The 16,988-nt window shown below is 47.9% G+C and overlaps 1 protein-coding gene across 7 annotated transcripts in view; it reads left to right on the plus strand.

Moving 5' to 3' along the window:
• The window catches only part of ABCC11 (ATP binding cassette subfamily C member 11), an 82,998-nt gene extending 66,421 nt beyond the window's left edge, over nt 1–16,577 (plus strand). For 5 of the 7 annotated variants that reach the window (XM_020879637.2, XM_020879566.2, XM_070451341.1 and 2 more), the window contains 7 exons: nt 2,339–2,428; nt 3,610–3,799; nt 5,463–5,622; nt 10,497–10,575; nt 11,133–11,246; nt 13,746–13,910; nt 14,021–16,577. In XM_020879637.2, the coding sequence (XP_020735296.2) occupies nt 2,339–2,428; nt 3,610–3,799; nt 5,463–5,622; nt 10,497–10,575; nt 11,133–11,246; nt 13,746–13,910; nt 14,021–14,113 (891 nt within the window). In that variant the 3' untranslated portion in view covers nt 14,114–16,577. The other 2 variants (XM_020879719.2, XM_020879788.2) reach the window with 2 other exon arrangements.
• The last annotated feature ends 411 nt before the right edge of the window (nt 16,578–16,988 follow it).

A 16,988-nucleotide genomic window follows, 5' to 3' on the forward strand; every position in this document is an offset into this window, starting at 1 on the left:
TCTCTGTGACCCCATGGACTGTAGGCTGCCAGGCTCCTCTATCCATGGAGATTCTCCAGGCAAGAATACTGGAGTGGCTTGCCATGCCCTCCTGCAGGGGATCTTCCCAGCCCAGGGATCAAACCCAGGTCTCCAGCATTGCAGGAGGATTCTTCACCATCTGAGCCACAAGGGAAGTCCAAGAATACTGGAGTGGGTAGCCTCTCCCTTCTCCAGGGGAACTTCCTGACCCAGGAATTGAATTGGGGTCTCCTGCATTGCAGGTGGATTCTTTACCAGCTGAGCTACCAGGGAAGCCCCCACTCCAGAGTGATCTTTAATTTTGGTTTTCCTCATGTCATCACCTTGGTTAGACCCTCTAGAGACTCCCTGTCTCTTTATGCACTAGACCTAAGCCATCGACCTACATTCCAGGCCCTTAAATCTAGCCCTAGACCCCACATACATTCTTTTTGCTGATCAGACTTTGACTCCTGCATGTACTCTGGAGGAAATTCGGGCTTTGGGAGGCAGGTATCATACACAATGTTGCTTTGTAGCCCTGAGAGATTTCTTAGTAAATATTAGAGATACTTTTGGTTATAAGCCAAAACAAGTCATATAACCAGTTCAAAATGGCCTTAGCAATCTGGGAACTTATTATCTGATATGACCAGAAGGCTGAGGTAGGGCTGTCCTCTGTTGGCTAATTTACTGGCTTATCATGACACCATGATCTTTGATTTTTCTGTTCTGGCATCCGCAGTCTGACTTTATCCTCAGGATTGTCTATTTGAGTTCACAGAATGGCTGCTCAGCCCCAAACAACTCATCCTCATCCAGAAACTGCTTAACGCTGGAGAGGAGAGAATTTTTCCATGTGCCCCCGTGTAAGAACAAGGAGTCATTTCTGAGAATACTCACATCTGAGTTTTCCTTGTGCTTCACTGGCCAGAATTGTGTCATGGCTCACTGCCAAACCAGTCATTGGTAAGAGGATAGGGGTTAATAGGATCGGTTTGAAGTAACCAAGCCTCCCTGGAATTCCAGGCTGCCAGACACCTGAACATAACAGAAGGTGTGTCCGCAAGGAAGGAAGATGGGACCTGCTGTTGATAGGCAGTCAGCTGTGTCTGGTATCCTTTCCCAGCTCAGCGTCATTTCTTGACGGTGGCCTCTTCTCTGACTTATGCAGGTTTTCCCTCCCTAGCCTCCCTAGCCCATACATACCCTTTGCTTTATCCACAGTCACATGGCCTGAGGAGCCCTGAATGGATGATGCCATTTTACTACCGTCAAGACTGTCCTTCTACTAGAACACTTGTCTCCACCCATGTTTAGCTGGCTAAATCCCACCTCTCCTTAAAAACGTACCTCCAGTGCCACCCTCTCCAGCAAGCCTACCCAGTGGCCCTCGTCTGGTGACCGTCCTGTGGCCGTGACGGAGCTGTGTGCTGACTCTATCACGCTTCTCTACTGACCTGTCTTTCTCCCCATTCTCCTGGGTGCTCCTTGAGGGCAGGGCCTGGGTCTGCTGCACTTTAAGCATGGAGCCTGGCCCAGCACCTCCATCAGAGTTTGTTGACTGGCTGTGTAAGGGAGTTGTTGCCTGGCACCTTCTGCATGGCCTGAGGGGTGCGGAGCATCAAAACTGGGGCCCCCATCCCAGCTCTGCCTCTGGTTCCTGGGTGATTCTGTGTGTATCACTTCCTCTCTCTGGGCCTCCGTTTCCTCATCTGTGGTGCCTCCGATTCCTAAGAATTCCTGAGAGTCCTCTTAGTCTGGGTTTCCCTGAAGGCAGAGCCTGAGACAAGGACTCGGATGCAGATTATTTGTGAGATGCTCCCTAGAAAGGACCAAGGAGCAGGAGCATGTGACAGGGAAGGAGGAATCGCACTGCAGGAGTGTGTCATTGAGAGTCACTGCTCCATGACCAACTAACAGGGTTGCTCGGCTAACAGGATTGTCCCTGAAGGCCAAGAGAGAGGAGACTTTATCCAGTGGCTCTTTTCCCCACTAGGAGAGGGTTGCTCCCAAGGGCTGTAATTCCCATGTTTCTGGGCTGCACCTGGGCTGAGTGGGCTCCTGTGGTATGGACAAAGGTTTCGAACAGAAAACCGAGGGTGCCTGAGGTGAAACAGGCTTGGTGGGATTCTCTCCTGCAGCTCCCCACCACAGCTGCAGCCACACCCAGAAGTAGCTCAGCGGGGCACCAGAGGTACCTGCTCCTTCCCTGTAAGGGAAGCTGTCTTGGTCTGAGGAGCTACTCAGGAGGAATGGCCATTTCCCACCTTTGGAAGCGGTGAGAACCTGCGCTCACCCCGCAGCCTGCTAGTCAGATGCTTCTCCTTTGTTCCAGGTGGCGTCCAACTTCCAGGCCTGTGTCCGGATTTGTTCAGAGACAGAGGCGTACTTGACAGCTGCAGAGAGGATACTACAATACATGAAGGTGGGACACAGGTCTGGGCTTTGTGCAGGGAGATGTGGAAGCCTCACATCCAGCCTCTGCAAGCCCCAGCACCTCAGGGGCCCTGAGATTTTCCCAGGAGGCAACTGGCTTCTGGTCCTTCCCCCTCAACTCCCCCAGCATGGTATACATCATCTCTCAGAAGCTCTTCCACACCCATCGGCTCATTTTGACATCCCTCACGGCACTCTTAGATGTAGATGGAATGATCTGCTCTTTTTAGAAGAGAGAGGTTTGCTCGAATATAATAATGATGATAACAATAATAGTTGTTATTAATATTGCTTCCATTTATGTCATAGTACTTAAGAATCCAGATTGTGTAAACAGATAACCTGGGTTCAGGTCTAAGCTTTGCTCCTTGAGTCAGGTGTGCAATCTTGTGACTCATTCAGCCTCTCGGCTCCCCACCGATGAAATGAGACAGATCACAGTATCTGTGTCATTGGGTTATTACAAAGATTAGATCACATCCTATGTAAATCACTTAACGCAGTGCCGGGCCCATAGTAAAGGCTCAGTATAATGATATCTAGATTATTTCATGGAATCACAAAACAACTTAATATATTTAGCTGAATTATTATCCCAATATCCAGAGGTGGAATCTACCCCCCCAGTCCAGCCACCTTGCTCAATGCAGAGTTGTGGGCTTAGTGTCAGGCAGCCCTGGGTTTGAGTCCCTGGTCATCCACCCATCAGCTGTGTGATCTTAACATGTCATCTGACCTGTGTGAGCCTCTATTTCCTTGCCTGTGAAATCATTTAAAATTGCCTACCTCTATGTATAGGAATAGAGAGAAATTGTCTGCCCAAGGGCTCTGAGCTCTAAAACACGACCCACAGGAGTGAGCTAACCCTGCTGTCCTGGTTATCATTATTCTGGATTCTGTGTCTGTAGAGTCTCACATGGTAAATTAGAGTTTTCTATGTTAATAACATAGGAACTTACCAATATGGTTTCTCACTCTTTGGGGATAAAATCATGTGCATTTCAGGTGATTGGGGGTGGAATGCTCCTCTGATTACATGGCGGTGACTTAAGCCTGGTTCAAGGGCAGGCTGGGGTGGTTCACACACCCAATAGCTAGAGGCCAGTGAGTCAGCAGGGGATGGGCAGAAATGGATAATCATTGATTTCTTTTTCTCTCTTTGAAAACGAGATGTGTGTCTCTGAGGCTCCTTTACACATAGAAGGCGTGAACTGTCCTCATGGGTGGCCACAGCATGGGGAAATCACATTCCAGGATTACCAGATGAAATACAGAGACAACACGCCTATTGTTCTCCATGGCCTCAACCTGACGATTCACGGCCAGGAAGTGGTGGGCATCGTGGGAAGGACAGGCTCTGGTGAGCTCAGCATCCAGGACATGCCCTGTCTTCAGTGTTGGATTTGGGTGTCAGACTTGTCTTCAGACATGTGTTGACTCAGTGACCCTACAAATAGTTACTGGGGCCTCATTTTGTGCTAGAAGAACAAAACCCATAGTCACTGCTGTCGTGGGACTCCAGTGGAGAGGACAGATGTTGACAGGTCATCGAATAAGGAATGGGGAAGATCGCCTAGGTGGTGAAGGCCCTGGGGAAGGAGAGCGGTGGTGTTAACAGAGCCCCAGAGGTGGGCCCTTGAACTTCAGTGGCCTGGACTCTGAGGCCAATGTTTGAGGAGGGATGGAAGGGTGAACAGGGTGCAGGAACGAGTGCTTCCGGCAGGGGGCGTGCAGGGCTCTGCAAGGGTGAAGACCTGCTTGCGTGGGCTCCCCTGGTGGCTCAGATGGTAAAGAATCTGCCCGCAATGCAGGAGACCCAGGTTCAACCCCTGGATCTGGAAGATCCCCTGGAGAAGGAAATGGCAGCCCATTCCAGTGTTCTTGCTTGGAGAATGTCATGGGCAGAGGATCTTGGTGGGCTACGGTCCATGGGATCACAGAGTCGGACAGGACTGAATGACTAACGCCTTGGTCCTTCTTCCTTTCCTTCTCCCCTCCCCCTGTAGACCACTTCCTTCTCCACCTGCCTCTCCCCACTTCCTTTCTCCTGGCTGACTTCTTCCCTCTCTTCTTCTCATCACTTTTGGGAGCTCTGACCCAAGGGTATTCACCGCCTTCCACTTTTTGCCTTGGTCAGACCCTCGCCTTGGGCTCTAGGAGCTGCCTCCTCCAGGTAGCCCTCCAGAATGACTGGAGCCTCCCAAGTCTCTGTCTCTTCATGCCCCTGCAGGCCTTGTGCTGCTGTGAAGTGAAGAGCTCCCAGCTGTGTTCTTTCACGTGCTTTTCCCTTTCCCTTTCTCACCTGCAGCTGGGCTGAGAGGGCTGGGTCTGACGTGGAGCCACTCTCAAGCAGAGATGGTCCAACTGACTGAATTCATCCAGTAGGTATTTAGTGAGCACCTACTATATGCCAGGCCCGGGAACACAAAGGTGAACAAGACACAGGGCTGCCCCTCACATCAACCTTACCTTTTAGAGCAGAGGTTGAAAACTCAAATGCACGTGATGGGCCTGGGGTGTGAGGAAAGGAGGGTGGGGAGGGCAGCTCATTGAACCTGAATACTGTTCCCTCTCAAGGAAGCAGCTAACGCTTGGCTCCAGCTGTCTGTTGCCTGAGGGGATATGGGCCCAGTGTCACCCATTTTACTGACTCTCAAGAGAATCATGCAATTTGAGCTTTTGTATGCTGGCTCTTTGGATTTTTTTTTTTTTTTAATGCTGGCAAAGAATTTAAAAAGCAGCAATAACACTGTGTGTGTGTGTGTAAAACGAGACTTGTGTGTGGGCTGGATTTACCCAGGAGCTCCATTCATGCCCTCTGATTGAGGCAGTAAGAGCTGCTCATAGTCTCAGGCACCCCTTAGGGTGGAGACTGGAGACTCCAAGTCTCTTCTGCCCTCTCTGGTTCGTGATGACAAGGAGTGGGTCAGGGGGAGGGGAGCCTGGGGTGGACACCAGATCTGACCTGTGCTGCCCCTCCTGCAGACTCAGGAGACAGAGCCCCGCTTATTCTTGCCCTGCAGGGAAATCCTCTTTGGGGGTGGCTCTTTTCCGCCTGGTAGAACCAGCCGGTGGCCGCATCCTCATCGACGGCGTGGACATCTGCAGCCTTGGCCTGGAGGACCTGCGGTCCAAGTTCTCGGTTATCCCTCAAGATCCAGTCCTGCTGTCAGGGACCATCAGGTGAGCGCTGGGCTGAGGCAGCCTGTGCGGAGGACAGTCTCCCGCAGGAGTCACTGGGCGGATCCCTAGGGCTGGGCTGCCTCTCATCACCTGTGGCCAGAGTCCCAATTTCTGGGCCTCTGCTCTCTCCTTGGTGAGAGGAGATGTCCCTGAGGAATGAATGAGGCCTGGATACACACGAGAACACTTTGTAATCAAAAGGCCTAAACAAAAGGCCTAAATTTTAATTTTTTATTTTTATTTATTTACTTATTTCTAATTTAATTTTTTAAAAACCCTGATGGGATTGGTCAGATTTCAGATGAGTATCAGTGTTTGCTCTGTGGTCGACCACATCTTTCCATGTCTGGATGTGGTTTATTCTCTTCTCTCTCCCACTGGATAAGGCCAACGGGAGTGTTTAAGCTGGATGTTTGCAATCCAGGCAGTCCCATCAGTGAGGCAGACAGAACTGGGTCTCTGACCTTCTCTCCACACTTTCTGTTTCCTCTGAAGGCAATCTGGAGATCATCCAGGTTAGTGCTGCCGCTTGACAGTGCTCCTTAGGCATGTGGGAGTCCAAGGTATGGGGTCTGCAGAAGGATGAGGCATGAAAATGAAGCTGGATGCCTCATATACAGGGCATTTATCTTAGAGGCAAGAGGATAGACTAACCACAGAGCTTTAGTTATCCATTTATTTATTTACCCATCATTCATTCATTCCTTCATTCATCTACTTAACCTGCCTTTTCTGAGCCTCTGCCAGGTCTGACATTGTGCTAGGGACTGGGGACACTTGGATGAATGATCAGCGCCCTTACTCCCCTCAGAAGTTCACAGTCAAGGGTGAGGGGAGTTGTAGACGTGTAAGATCTGTCAAGTTATAATATTAATACAAGGATGTAATTTGCTAGATCAGAGATATGAACCAAGTGCTAAGGGAACCTAGGAGTAGGACAAATAACTCTGCCTGGGGGAATTCAGAAAGCCTTCCCAGAGAAGTGGGGGAGGCCTTTGAGTAGGGTCTTGAAGGTTAAGTAGAAGGCTGCATGGCAGAAAAAGGGAGGAAAGTCTTTCCAAGGAGAGTGCATACTATGTGCACAGAGAGTTTTGTACCGATTGTGTTGTTTTAGAGGAATGAGATAAAATTTAGTGATAAATTTCTGTGTTAAGGTAGAAGTTGGCCAAAATCTATCATGCCTTGATATAGGAGTAGTAGAAATATGAATTAACATTTATTGAGCATTTAAATGTGCCAGCCCTATGCTTTAATATTCTGTGTCATTGTAGTGTCAGAGCAACTCTGTGAGGTGGGCACTATTATTTTCTAAAAAATGAACTTAGGAAAGTGACTTATTGAAGGAGACACACACATAAATGGTAAAGATGAGATACAACTCCAGGTAGTTCAACGCCCTAACGAGTGATGGTACCTCCCCTCCCCCCACCACTGCTTGCAGCAGAAAGTATGGACCGGTGTACAGGAGACTTGGGCTCCCTACCTTTTGAGGTTCTGTCTAACTCTGAGTATCTTGATTCCAGCCTGTTTCTCTGACTTGTGGTATGAGCTTGAACAAGCTGCTTAACACTGATAAGCCATAATTTTCTCATCAATTAAAGAGATATATCTATCTCAAGAGGAAAAGGATGTCAATGATCGCATCTGTGAAAATGCTTTGGAAACTATCAAATATCATGCAAATAGGTCATTCTACCTTCTGCTTCTTCAATCTAGCTGTACACACAAAATGTATGTTGAACTGGGGAAAGAAAAAGCAGCAGTTAAGAAAGGTTTCAATTGGGACTGAGTGGTTGCATAACAAGGATGTGTTTATTATGTTTCCTATGCCAAGTGCCAGGCAAACCTTAATGGGTATAAAGTCCAATTCGATCCAAATATGATGTTAGTTGCCTGGATGATCAGTTAGGATTCCTTCTCTGCAAGAGACATAAAAAACAACTGTACCACAATGAGATACCACCTTATACCTACTAGACTAGCAATAATAAGAAAAGAAAAAGGAACATAACAAGTGTTGGTAAAAATGTTGAGAAATTGGAACCCTCATGAACTATTGGTGGGAATGTAAAATAGCAAAGCCACTGTGGAAAACAATTTGGCAGCAAGAGAGTTCCAGAAAAACAGCTATTTCTGCTTTATTGACTACGCGAAAGCCTTTGACTGTGTGGATCACAATAAACTGTGGAAAATTCTGAAAGAGATGGGAATACTAGACCACCTGACCTGCCTCTTGAGAAATGTGTATACAGGTCAGGAAGCAACAGTTAGAACCGGACATGGAATAACAGACTGGTTCCAAATAGGAAAAGGAGTACATCAAGGCTGTATATTGTCACCCTGCTTATTTAATTTATATGCAGAGTACATCATGAGAAACGCTGGGCTGGAGGAAGCACAAGCTGGAATCAAGATTGCTGGGAGAAATATCAATAACCTCAGATATGCAGATGACACCACCCTTATTGCAGACAGTGAAGAAGAACTAAAGAGCCTCTTGATGAAAGTGAAAGAAGAGAGCGAAAAAGTTGGTGAAAGCTCAACATTCAGAAAACTAAGATCATGGCATCTGGTCCCATCACTTCATGGCAAATAGATGGGGGAACAGTGGAAACAGTGGCTGATTTTATTTTTCTGGGCTCCAAAATCACTGCAGATTGTGACTGCAGCCATGAAATTAAAACATGCTTACTCCTTGGAAGGAAAGTTATGACTAACCTAGACAGCATATTTAAAAAAAAAAAAAGCAGAGACATTACTTGTCAACAAAGGTCCATCTAGTCAAGGCTATGGTTTTTCCAGTGGTCATATATGGATGTGAGAGTTGGACTATAAAGAAAGCTGAGCACCGAAGAATTGCTGCTTTTGAACTGTGGTGTTGGAGAACTCTTGAGAGTCCCTTGGACTGCAAGGAGATCCAACCAGTCCATCCTAAAGGAGATCAGTCTTGGGTGTTCATTGGTAGGACTGGTGTTGAAGCTGAAACTCCAATACTTTGGCCACCTGATGCGAAGAGCTGACTCATTTGAAAAGACTCTGATGCTGGGAAAGATTAAGGGCAGGAGGAGAAGAGGACGACAGAGGATGAGATGGTTGGAATCACTGACTCAATGGACATGGGTTTGGGTGGACTCCAGGAGTTGGTGATGGACAGGGAGGCCTGGCATGCTGTGGTTCATGGGGTTGCAAAGAGTCAGACACGACTGAGCGACTGAACTGACTGAACTGAACTGAACTGAACTGACAAGAGTTAAATAGAGAATTATCATATGACCCACCAAATCATATGAAATAATTAAATTTGAAATAATTAAATTTCAAGAATCAAATCTACAGATTTGAAAGAATTATCACAGAATTGAAAGCAGGGCTTAACAGATATTTGTATACCAGTGCTTATGACCTTATTCACAATAGCCAAAAGGTAGAAACAATCCAAATGTCCATTGACAGATGAATGGATAAACAAAATGTGATCTATACAAACTGTGGTATATTATTCAGTCAGAAACAAATGAAAAATTGATATATGATACAACATGAATGGATCTTGAAAGCATTATGCTAAGTGAAGCAAGCCAGATGCAGGATGCTTCAGTTATGTCCTACCCTTTGTGACCCTATGGACTGTAGCCTGCCAGGCTCCTCTCTCCATGGGATTCTCCAGGCAAGAATACTGGAGTGGGTTGCTATGCCCTCCTCCAGTGGATCTTTCCGAACCCGTGGGATTGAATTGAGTCTATTATTTCTACCTGTATTGGCAGGCGGGTTCTTTACCACTAATGCCACCTGGGAAGCTCCAAATATTGTATATTTCCACTTAAGTGAGATACCAGGAACAGGCAAATTTGTAGAAACAGAAAGTAGAAAAGAGATTACAAGGGGCTAAGGGAGGAAGGGGAGGGAGAACATTTAATCGGCAGAGTTTTTATTGGTGTTTATGAGTTTTAATGGATTGTTACATGACATTGTAAATGTATTGAACACCACTGAATTCTACAATTACAGTTAAAGTGATAAATATTATGTTATGTATATGCTAACACACACAGAGATGCACACACACACTCCAGATGGCTTAAGCTAAAAGAACCTCCGGGATCACAAAACAGGAAGGCCAAGGTTGATTCAAAGGACCAATATCCCCTTCTGTCTGTCTTGGCTTCATTGTTGGGCTCCACTGTGGGCCATGGGGCCTTCATGTCTCCTCTTTCTGAGGCAAGATGGTTGTAGCCTCACTTGTTCAGTTGGTGAGAAAGTACAAGCCCCTTTTCTGGTGATTGTTGTCCAAGTCCTGAGATACACTCTGACTGGTTACCTTCCCCAACCTTCAGCCAATTTCTGCGGCCAGGGGTTACCACCTTCTGGTGTGCTTATACCCGAGTCTTTGCTCCACCCTGAGCTGGTAGAGCCCCACTTGGGCCACACAGGCTTGATGGCTAGGAAGGAGGCAGCCCCCAAACAAGACTTGGGAGCTGCTGCCTGCAGAAGGAAGGGGTACTGGGAAGGCACAAGGAAGACCACTGGTGGGAGTTTGATGAGTTTCTCTGGATCCAATAATCCAGCTCTAACCATCCTGACTACCCTGGTGGTTCAGATGGCAAAAATCTGCCTGCAATGCAATACACCTGGGTCCAACCCCTGGGTCTGGAAGATCCCCTGAAGAAGGAAATGGCAACCTACTCCAGTATCCTAGACTGGAAATTCCATGGACAGAGGAGCCTGGTGAGCTTACAGGCCATGGGGTCCCAAAGAACTGGACACGACTGAGCGAGTTTCATTTACCCAACCATCCTCAGTCATGCTCTGTGGGGTGCAGATGACTCAACTGTCAAGTGTGCTTCTTGAACACTTCTCTTCCTCTCCCGAGACAGGTTCAACCTGGACCCCTTTGACCGTTGCACAGATGAGCAGATCTGGGATGCCTTGGAGAGGACGTTCCTGAACAAGATGGTGAGTAAGTGTGAGGCTGAATTCTTGGTCCTGCTGGTCCTTGGGGCTCCTTTGGTGTGGTATGCCAGATGTTGCGTGGATTAAATCATCTCACAGAGATGAGGTGGTTTGAGATCGCTAGATAAAGGCTGATGATGCCAGTAGTAAGCCAGGCATGTACCAGCTCAGGGCAAGCGGGTACAGCTTTGTCGTTCTGGTGCTTACTCTCAGGAGAGACTCAGATGGGACAAGTGCTGTGTAGGTAGTGATGAGAACTGCAGACACTGCAGTGGGTGGCCAGCCAGGGCCTCTGTAGAGACGCACATTTGACAGAGCAAATGCTGAGGGGGCAGCTGGGCACCGATCTTTGAGAGAACATTCCAGGTATAAAAACTAGCAGGTGCAAAGACCTTGTGAGGGGAACCGGATGGGCAGAGCTGGGGATGAGAAAGGCCAGTGTCTGGAGTGTAGAGACAGGGGCAGGGAGGGAGTGTCATGACAGGACAGGAGAGGAACGAGGGGGTCAGTTTTAGAACTCATCCCACAGTGGCCCACGGGTGTCTTCCTCCATATCACAGATCTCAAAGTTGCCGCAAGGCCTGCAAGCAGAAGTTTTGGAAAATGGCTCGAACTTCTCTGTGGGGGAGCGGCAGCTGCTCTGCATTGCCCGGGCCCTCCTCCGCAGTGCCAAGGTGAGAGCTGGGGGCATGTGAGGGGTCTGGGGGATGCTTGGCTTGGGAAACACACTGCTGTTTCTCCCTCAGGCATGTGGGACTCGGGGCACTGCCCTGGGTTCTGTCCACAAATCCACAAAGGGCTTGATGGTCACTTTCTGCCATTCTGGGCAACCCTGCCTGTAGAAGGGGGGCTTCTCTGCCCAGGTGCTCTGCACCCTGGCACCCCAACCTAGACTTGAAACGTCCCTGCCACAACCAAGCCCCAGTGCACTCCTCCAGCACAAAGCCACAAGGCTAGAGATACAGTCACTCAAAGTCGCCTACTGTGCTTTCCTGTTAAAACTTGGGTGCAGGATATTCCCTCATCTTTATTAGATTTGAGAATCAGATGACACCTGTTCTGGACCAAAATAACATTTTTTTTAAAAAAGTTTCATCCAACAGTGTTTCTTCAGTTCAGTTCAGTTCAGTCGCTCAGTCACGTCTGACTCTGTGACCCCATGGACTGCAGCATGCCAGGCCTCCCTGTCCATCACCAACTCCTGGAGTTTACTCAAGCTCATCTCCATTGAGTTGGTGATGCCATCCAACCATCTCATCCTCTGTCATCTCCTCCTCCTCCCACCTTCAATCTTTCCCAGCATCAGGGTCTTTTCAAATGAGTTAACTCTTCACATCAGGTGGCCAAAATATTGGAGTTTCAGCTTCAACATCAGTCCTTCCAATGAATATTCAGGACTGATTTCCTTTAGGATGGACTGGTTGGATCTCCTTGCAGTCCAAGGGACTCTCAAGAATCTTCTCCAACACCACAGTTCAAAAGTATCAATTCTTCAGTGCTCAGCTTTCTTTATAGTGCAACTCTCACATCCGTACATGATTACTGGAAAAACCATACATAACCTTGACTAGATGGACCTTTGTTAGCTTAAAATTTTCCAAATATTACAGGTATTACAGGGGCTACTTAGGAGCCATCTTTCCCTCACAGGTGAGGCTATGTACACACATACATACACACACCTCCACACTCACACATGTGTACATGCTTGCACACACACGCATATGCAATACACAACATGGCCAGTTAATGAGCAGTGCAAAAATTGTTGGTGCAACAGTCAGAGCTGTGGGGAAGAGCAGACAGAGCTCGACGGGGCCTGGAGCAGGGAGGTTTCAGAGGAGGAAGGACTTTCCCCTCTTGCTAAGAGAGAGGGGTGACAGGACTGGCAATGTGTACGTAGCGTTTTCTTAACCTCTCGGTTCCTTATTTCAGTTACTTAGCCACTTGGTGTGAAGGCTGCTTTCTCTAGATTGTTTTCTAAGTTTGTGTCATCACTTTATGATTTTTGTCATATCTCTGTACCACCTATCCCGTGATTTACTTGTGATGCCTTGTCTTGTGCAGGAGCAAAAATCACACTTTCTATGCCAATTAAATTCTTCCAATGCATTTTTTAAAAACTTTTTAATTTTGTGTTGGGGTATAGCTGATTAACAATGTTATGATAGTTTCAGGAGAATAGCAAAGGGATTCAATTATACGTATACATATATCTATTCTCCCCCAAACTCCCCTCCCATCCAGGCTCATAACATTGAGCAGAGTTCCTTTTGCTACACAATAGGACCTTGTTGTTTATCCATTTTAAATATAGCCGTGTGTACATGTCTATCCCCAGCCCTCTAACTATCCCTTCTCCCCTTTCTTCCTCCCCCTGAAACCAAGAGTTTGTTCTCTAAGTCTGCTAGTGTCTTTCTATTCTGTAAGTTCTTTTGTATCATTTCTTTTTAGATTCCACATATAAGGGGTGTCATATTTCTCCTTCTCTTTCTTACTTCACTCAGTATGACAATGCCCAGGGCCATCCATGTTGCAGCAAATGGCATCTGATGCATATTGTTAATGAAAGAAATACAAACATGTTAAAGTACAAAGTGCATTTACCCACATACTAGCTACACCATCTCTTCTGCCACCCAGGATGTGTGCTTGCCTGTCCTGAGAGGAACATTGCCCTACCTTAATTCAGACAAACAGGAAGGCAGTTCATAAAGCAGGAGGTTGCCACTGGCACATTTTCACTTTCAAGAACTTAATTTTCTGGTCACTAAAGAAGACGTCCCTGGTAGTTCAGATTGTAAAGAATCTTCCTGCAATGCAGGAGACCTGGGTTGGGAAGATCCCCTGGAGAAGGAAATGGCAACCCACCCCAGTATTCTTGCCTGGAGAATCCCATGGACAGAGGAGCCTGACCGGCTGCAGTCCATGGGGTCGCAAAGAGTCAGACACAGCTAAGCTACTAACAGACACAAAGTATAGTTAGCTCTTGGTTGAGACTTAACATTCTCTTCATAATGTGATGGATAACTTAGAGCTCCAAGTGGGTTTCGAACCGAGTCCAAAGATCTCTTTTTCCAGCTGAGGTACTAGGCAGACTAGCAGTCACCCCAGGACTAGACCCAGGGTTGAGTCTGAGGAGGCTGCCTTCACCCCTGTTTCTTATCCACCAGATCATCCTTATTGATGAGGCCACAGCCTCCCTCGACTTGGAGACGGATATCCTCATCCAACACACAATCCGTGAAAGTTTCCGGGGCTGCACAGTGCTAATCATCGCACACCGTGTCGCCACCATCCTCAACTGCGACCGCATCCTGGTCATGGGCGACGGGAAGGTGAGGGGACACCCCCAGGCTGCTGGGAGGATGGCGCCCAGGCCTTCGGATCCCTCAGGACCAAGCTCAGCTGCACCCCGCTTCCCTCCCCTTCTCTCTCCGCCTCCCAGGTGGTGGAGTTTGACAAGCCTGAGGTCCTGCAGAAGAAGCCGGGGTCCATGTTCGCAGCCCTGCTGGCAACAGCCAGCACTTCGATGAGCTGAGGAGGAGAGGCTGCCTGGAGGCGGGTGTGGCTGAGCCGGCCAAGGTGCAGTGGTTGGAGCCCGAGGGGAGACTGCAGCCTGCAGCCTCCCCTGCAGAGACGGCTGCTTCTCTGCAAGGCAGGGCTGGAATGTGCTCGAAGCGCTGATGATGGGCGGGAAAATGACCTTGAGGGAGCACAGCCTGGAGTAGGGCCCTTGCTGGCTCCCCTGGAGACCATGTAGGAATTTCATAATAATGGTAAAGCTTATTACAATTTTCTGATCGGTGTTAAGAGTGTTGCAAGTGGTATACTGATTTTGTGAAAAAGAAAAAGTCACATTCTCAGTTCTGCTTTCTCTGTGAGCTGGTACTCATTTAGCTACAGGGAACAGAAACGTTCTTAAGCTTTCTGGTAAAAGGGACGTTATTAGCTCATGTAATAGAAAGTTGCAGAAAAAGCTCTGGGTTGAATGCCAGTATCAAAAGGACGTCTGCCGTGCGGGCTCTGCCTTTCTTCACTCAGCCTCACTTTGGTTTGTTTGACTTCACTCTCTGGCCTTCTCTCCTCACGGCACAGCCTGGCTGCCAGCAGCTCGAGGCTCACATCCCACCAGCTCCATACTCCCCGTCCTTTCTCCAGGGATTCCAGCAAAACTCCGGGGCTAAATCTCACTGGGCCAGCTTGAGTCTTGTGCTCAGCGCTGAGCTAGTTGCGTGTTGGGCTGCTGGAATGCAGTGAGGGGCCGGGCCCAAACTGTATGCCCACACCCGGGCCTGGGGATGGGATCAGCTACCCTGAATCACATAAAAGGAGAATGGAGAGGATTGTTTCCCCAAAATAAAACTGGAGTGTTATTACTACATTAGGAAAGAGTGGGCAGCCCCCAAACAGTAGCTGTGTACCATGCGCTTGTTTACTAATTGGAGCATAGATAGGTGAAATAAAGAGTTAACTTATTATTAATACATATGCCAACCGGAAATACGATCATTTGTGGCCTCTGCACCTCTAATGGTTATAGATATATATAAATAGAAAAGGTAATTATTTTCAGTTTACTTCTAGGAAGACCTCATTGTTTGAGTAGAATATGTTTCAAAGTACTTTCCTTTTGTTTTCAGATTAGTGTCTGATTCTGCCCTAAGAAAGATCAATTCAGTAAATGAGGATTTCTTACTCTGCTGCACTGGGGTGGATGCTGGGGATGTAGTGATGTCCTCAACCTCATGGAATTTGCCCTCCAGAGAGTAAGTAGTGAGTGAAAGTCGCTCAGTTGTGTCTGACTCTTTGTGATCCCATGGACTATACAGTCCATGGAATTCTCCAGGCCAGAATACTGGAGTAGGGTAGCAGTTCCCTTCTTCAGGGAAATCTGCCTAACCCAGGTATCGAACACAGGTCTCCCACTTTGCAGACGGATTCTTTACCAGCTGAGTCATCAGGGAAACCCTCCCAGAGATAAAGTAGTAAGCAAGGAAACAGGAGGCTCTAAAAGCAAGTGACAGGAGGCAAGGGCAGGGTTCAGGAGATGGAGGCGGTCGGAGCAAGCTTCCTGGTGGAAGGGATGAGACCAGAAAAATGGACAAAGGTTTGCTCAGATGAAGGGGACTGGGGTAAGGAAGACTGTGCCAGGCGGAGAGAAAAGCAAGCAAACCCCTGTGGGAATGAACTGTGGCAGGGCTGATTCAATCGCTGGACCAGGAGCTGGTGCCACGTATACATCTCCTCTGGGCCTCCTGGTTCTTCGGCAAAACCCGCTTCTCTCCTGAGATTGTTTCCCAGGCGGACGTCTTCTCTCTCTTAAAAACCCTTTTGTTGAGTGGGTCCTCTTCCCCTCCATCCTTGCTTTCTCCTCCTGGGGCCGTGAAGAGCGGCCGCTCCTGCTCCCAGCCTGGCACAGCTCTGCACGGTCGCAGAGATGCTCGTCGGCAGGCGGAGGATCACCCTCCTCGCCCGGCGCCGCCATCTCCCAGAGCTGCCGCGGGGCAGCTGCCTGGGGCACGTGTGGGAGGGCGCTCCACACTCTCGGTGCTGCTGCCCCAGGCCCGACTCCCGGGTCCTTCCCCAGGTCAAAGCTAGCTGCCTGTTTTCCTTCAGTTGGCCAGCAGATGGCAGACTCTTCCCAAAAATGCGGGGACGGTCCCGCGGGTTCCCCGTCGAGAGCCCCTGAGAACCACTGTTGACCCCTTAGTCAGAGGACAAGGACCAGAGCCTGTTTCCATCTGGTCTTCAGGGCCTCATCTCACCTCTCTTCCCTGCAGCTTCTCTTCAGGGCGGGTTCTCAGCCTTCCCAGCACACTGGAGTCACCCAAGGTGCTTAAAATATCCTGATGGAGGTCCACCCCTAGGTGTTTTGATTTCATTGGTTTGTGGTAGAGAGTGTACATTGGGATTTTTTAAGCGGTAAGTGAATCTAATATGCAGCAGAAATTGAGAACCATTGGCTCCAAACAACAATAAAGCAAAGCTGTTTGAAAAACTAATATATGGTGTTCTGTTTTGTTTTATTTTTTTAAAAAACAATATTGGTAATATTTTATTCCTTAAGTTGAATGATGAATATGAGTTTGTTTTAATTCTTTATATATTTGGGGGCTATCTGAACTATATTGTAATATAATTTTAAAAATTGAAAAAAAATGAAAAAAAAATTTGGCTGCACTGGGTCTTCGTTGCAGCGCACAGGCTTCTCTAGTTGCAATGCATGGAATAAGTTGCCCCATGGCATGTGGGATTTTAGTTCCCTGACCAGGGATCGAACCCACATTCTCTGCATTGAAAGGTGAATTCTTAATCATTGGACCACCAGGGAAGTCCCCCCCAAAAACTGATATTTCAAAAACAACCTAAAAATAATCATAATGAGAGAATGTACTGCTATTTCCTCATATTTA

Source organism: Odocoileus virginianus, chromosome 20 (genome assembly GCF_023699985.2).
Source record: "Odocoileus virginianus isolate 20LAN1187 ecotype Illinois chromosome 20, Ovbor_1.2, whole genome shotgun sequence".
Lineage (NCBI taxonomy): Eukaryota > Metazoa > Chordata > Mammalia > Artiodactyla > Cervidae > Odocoileus > Odocoileus virginianus.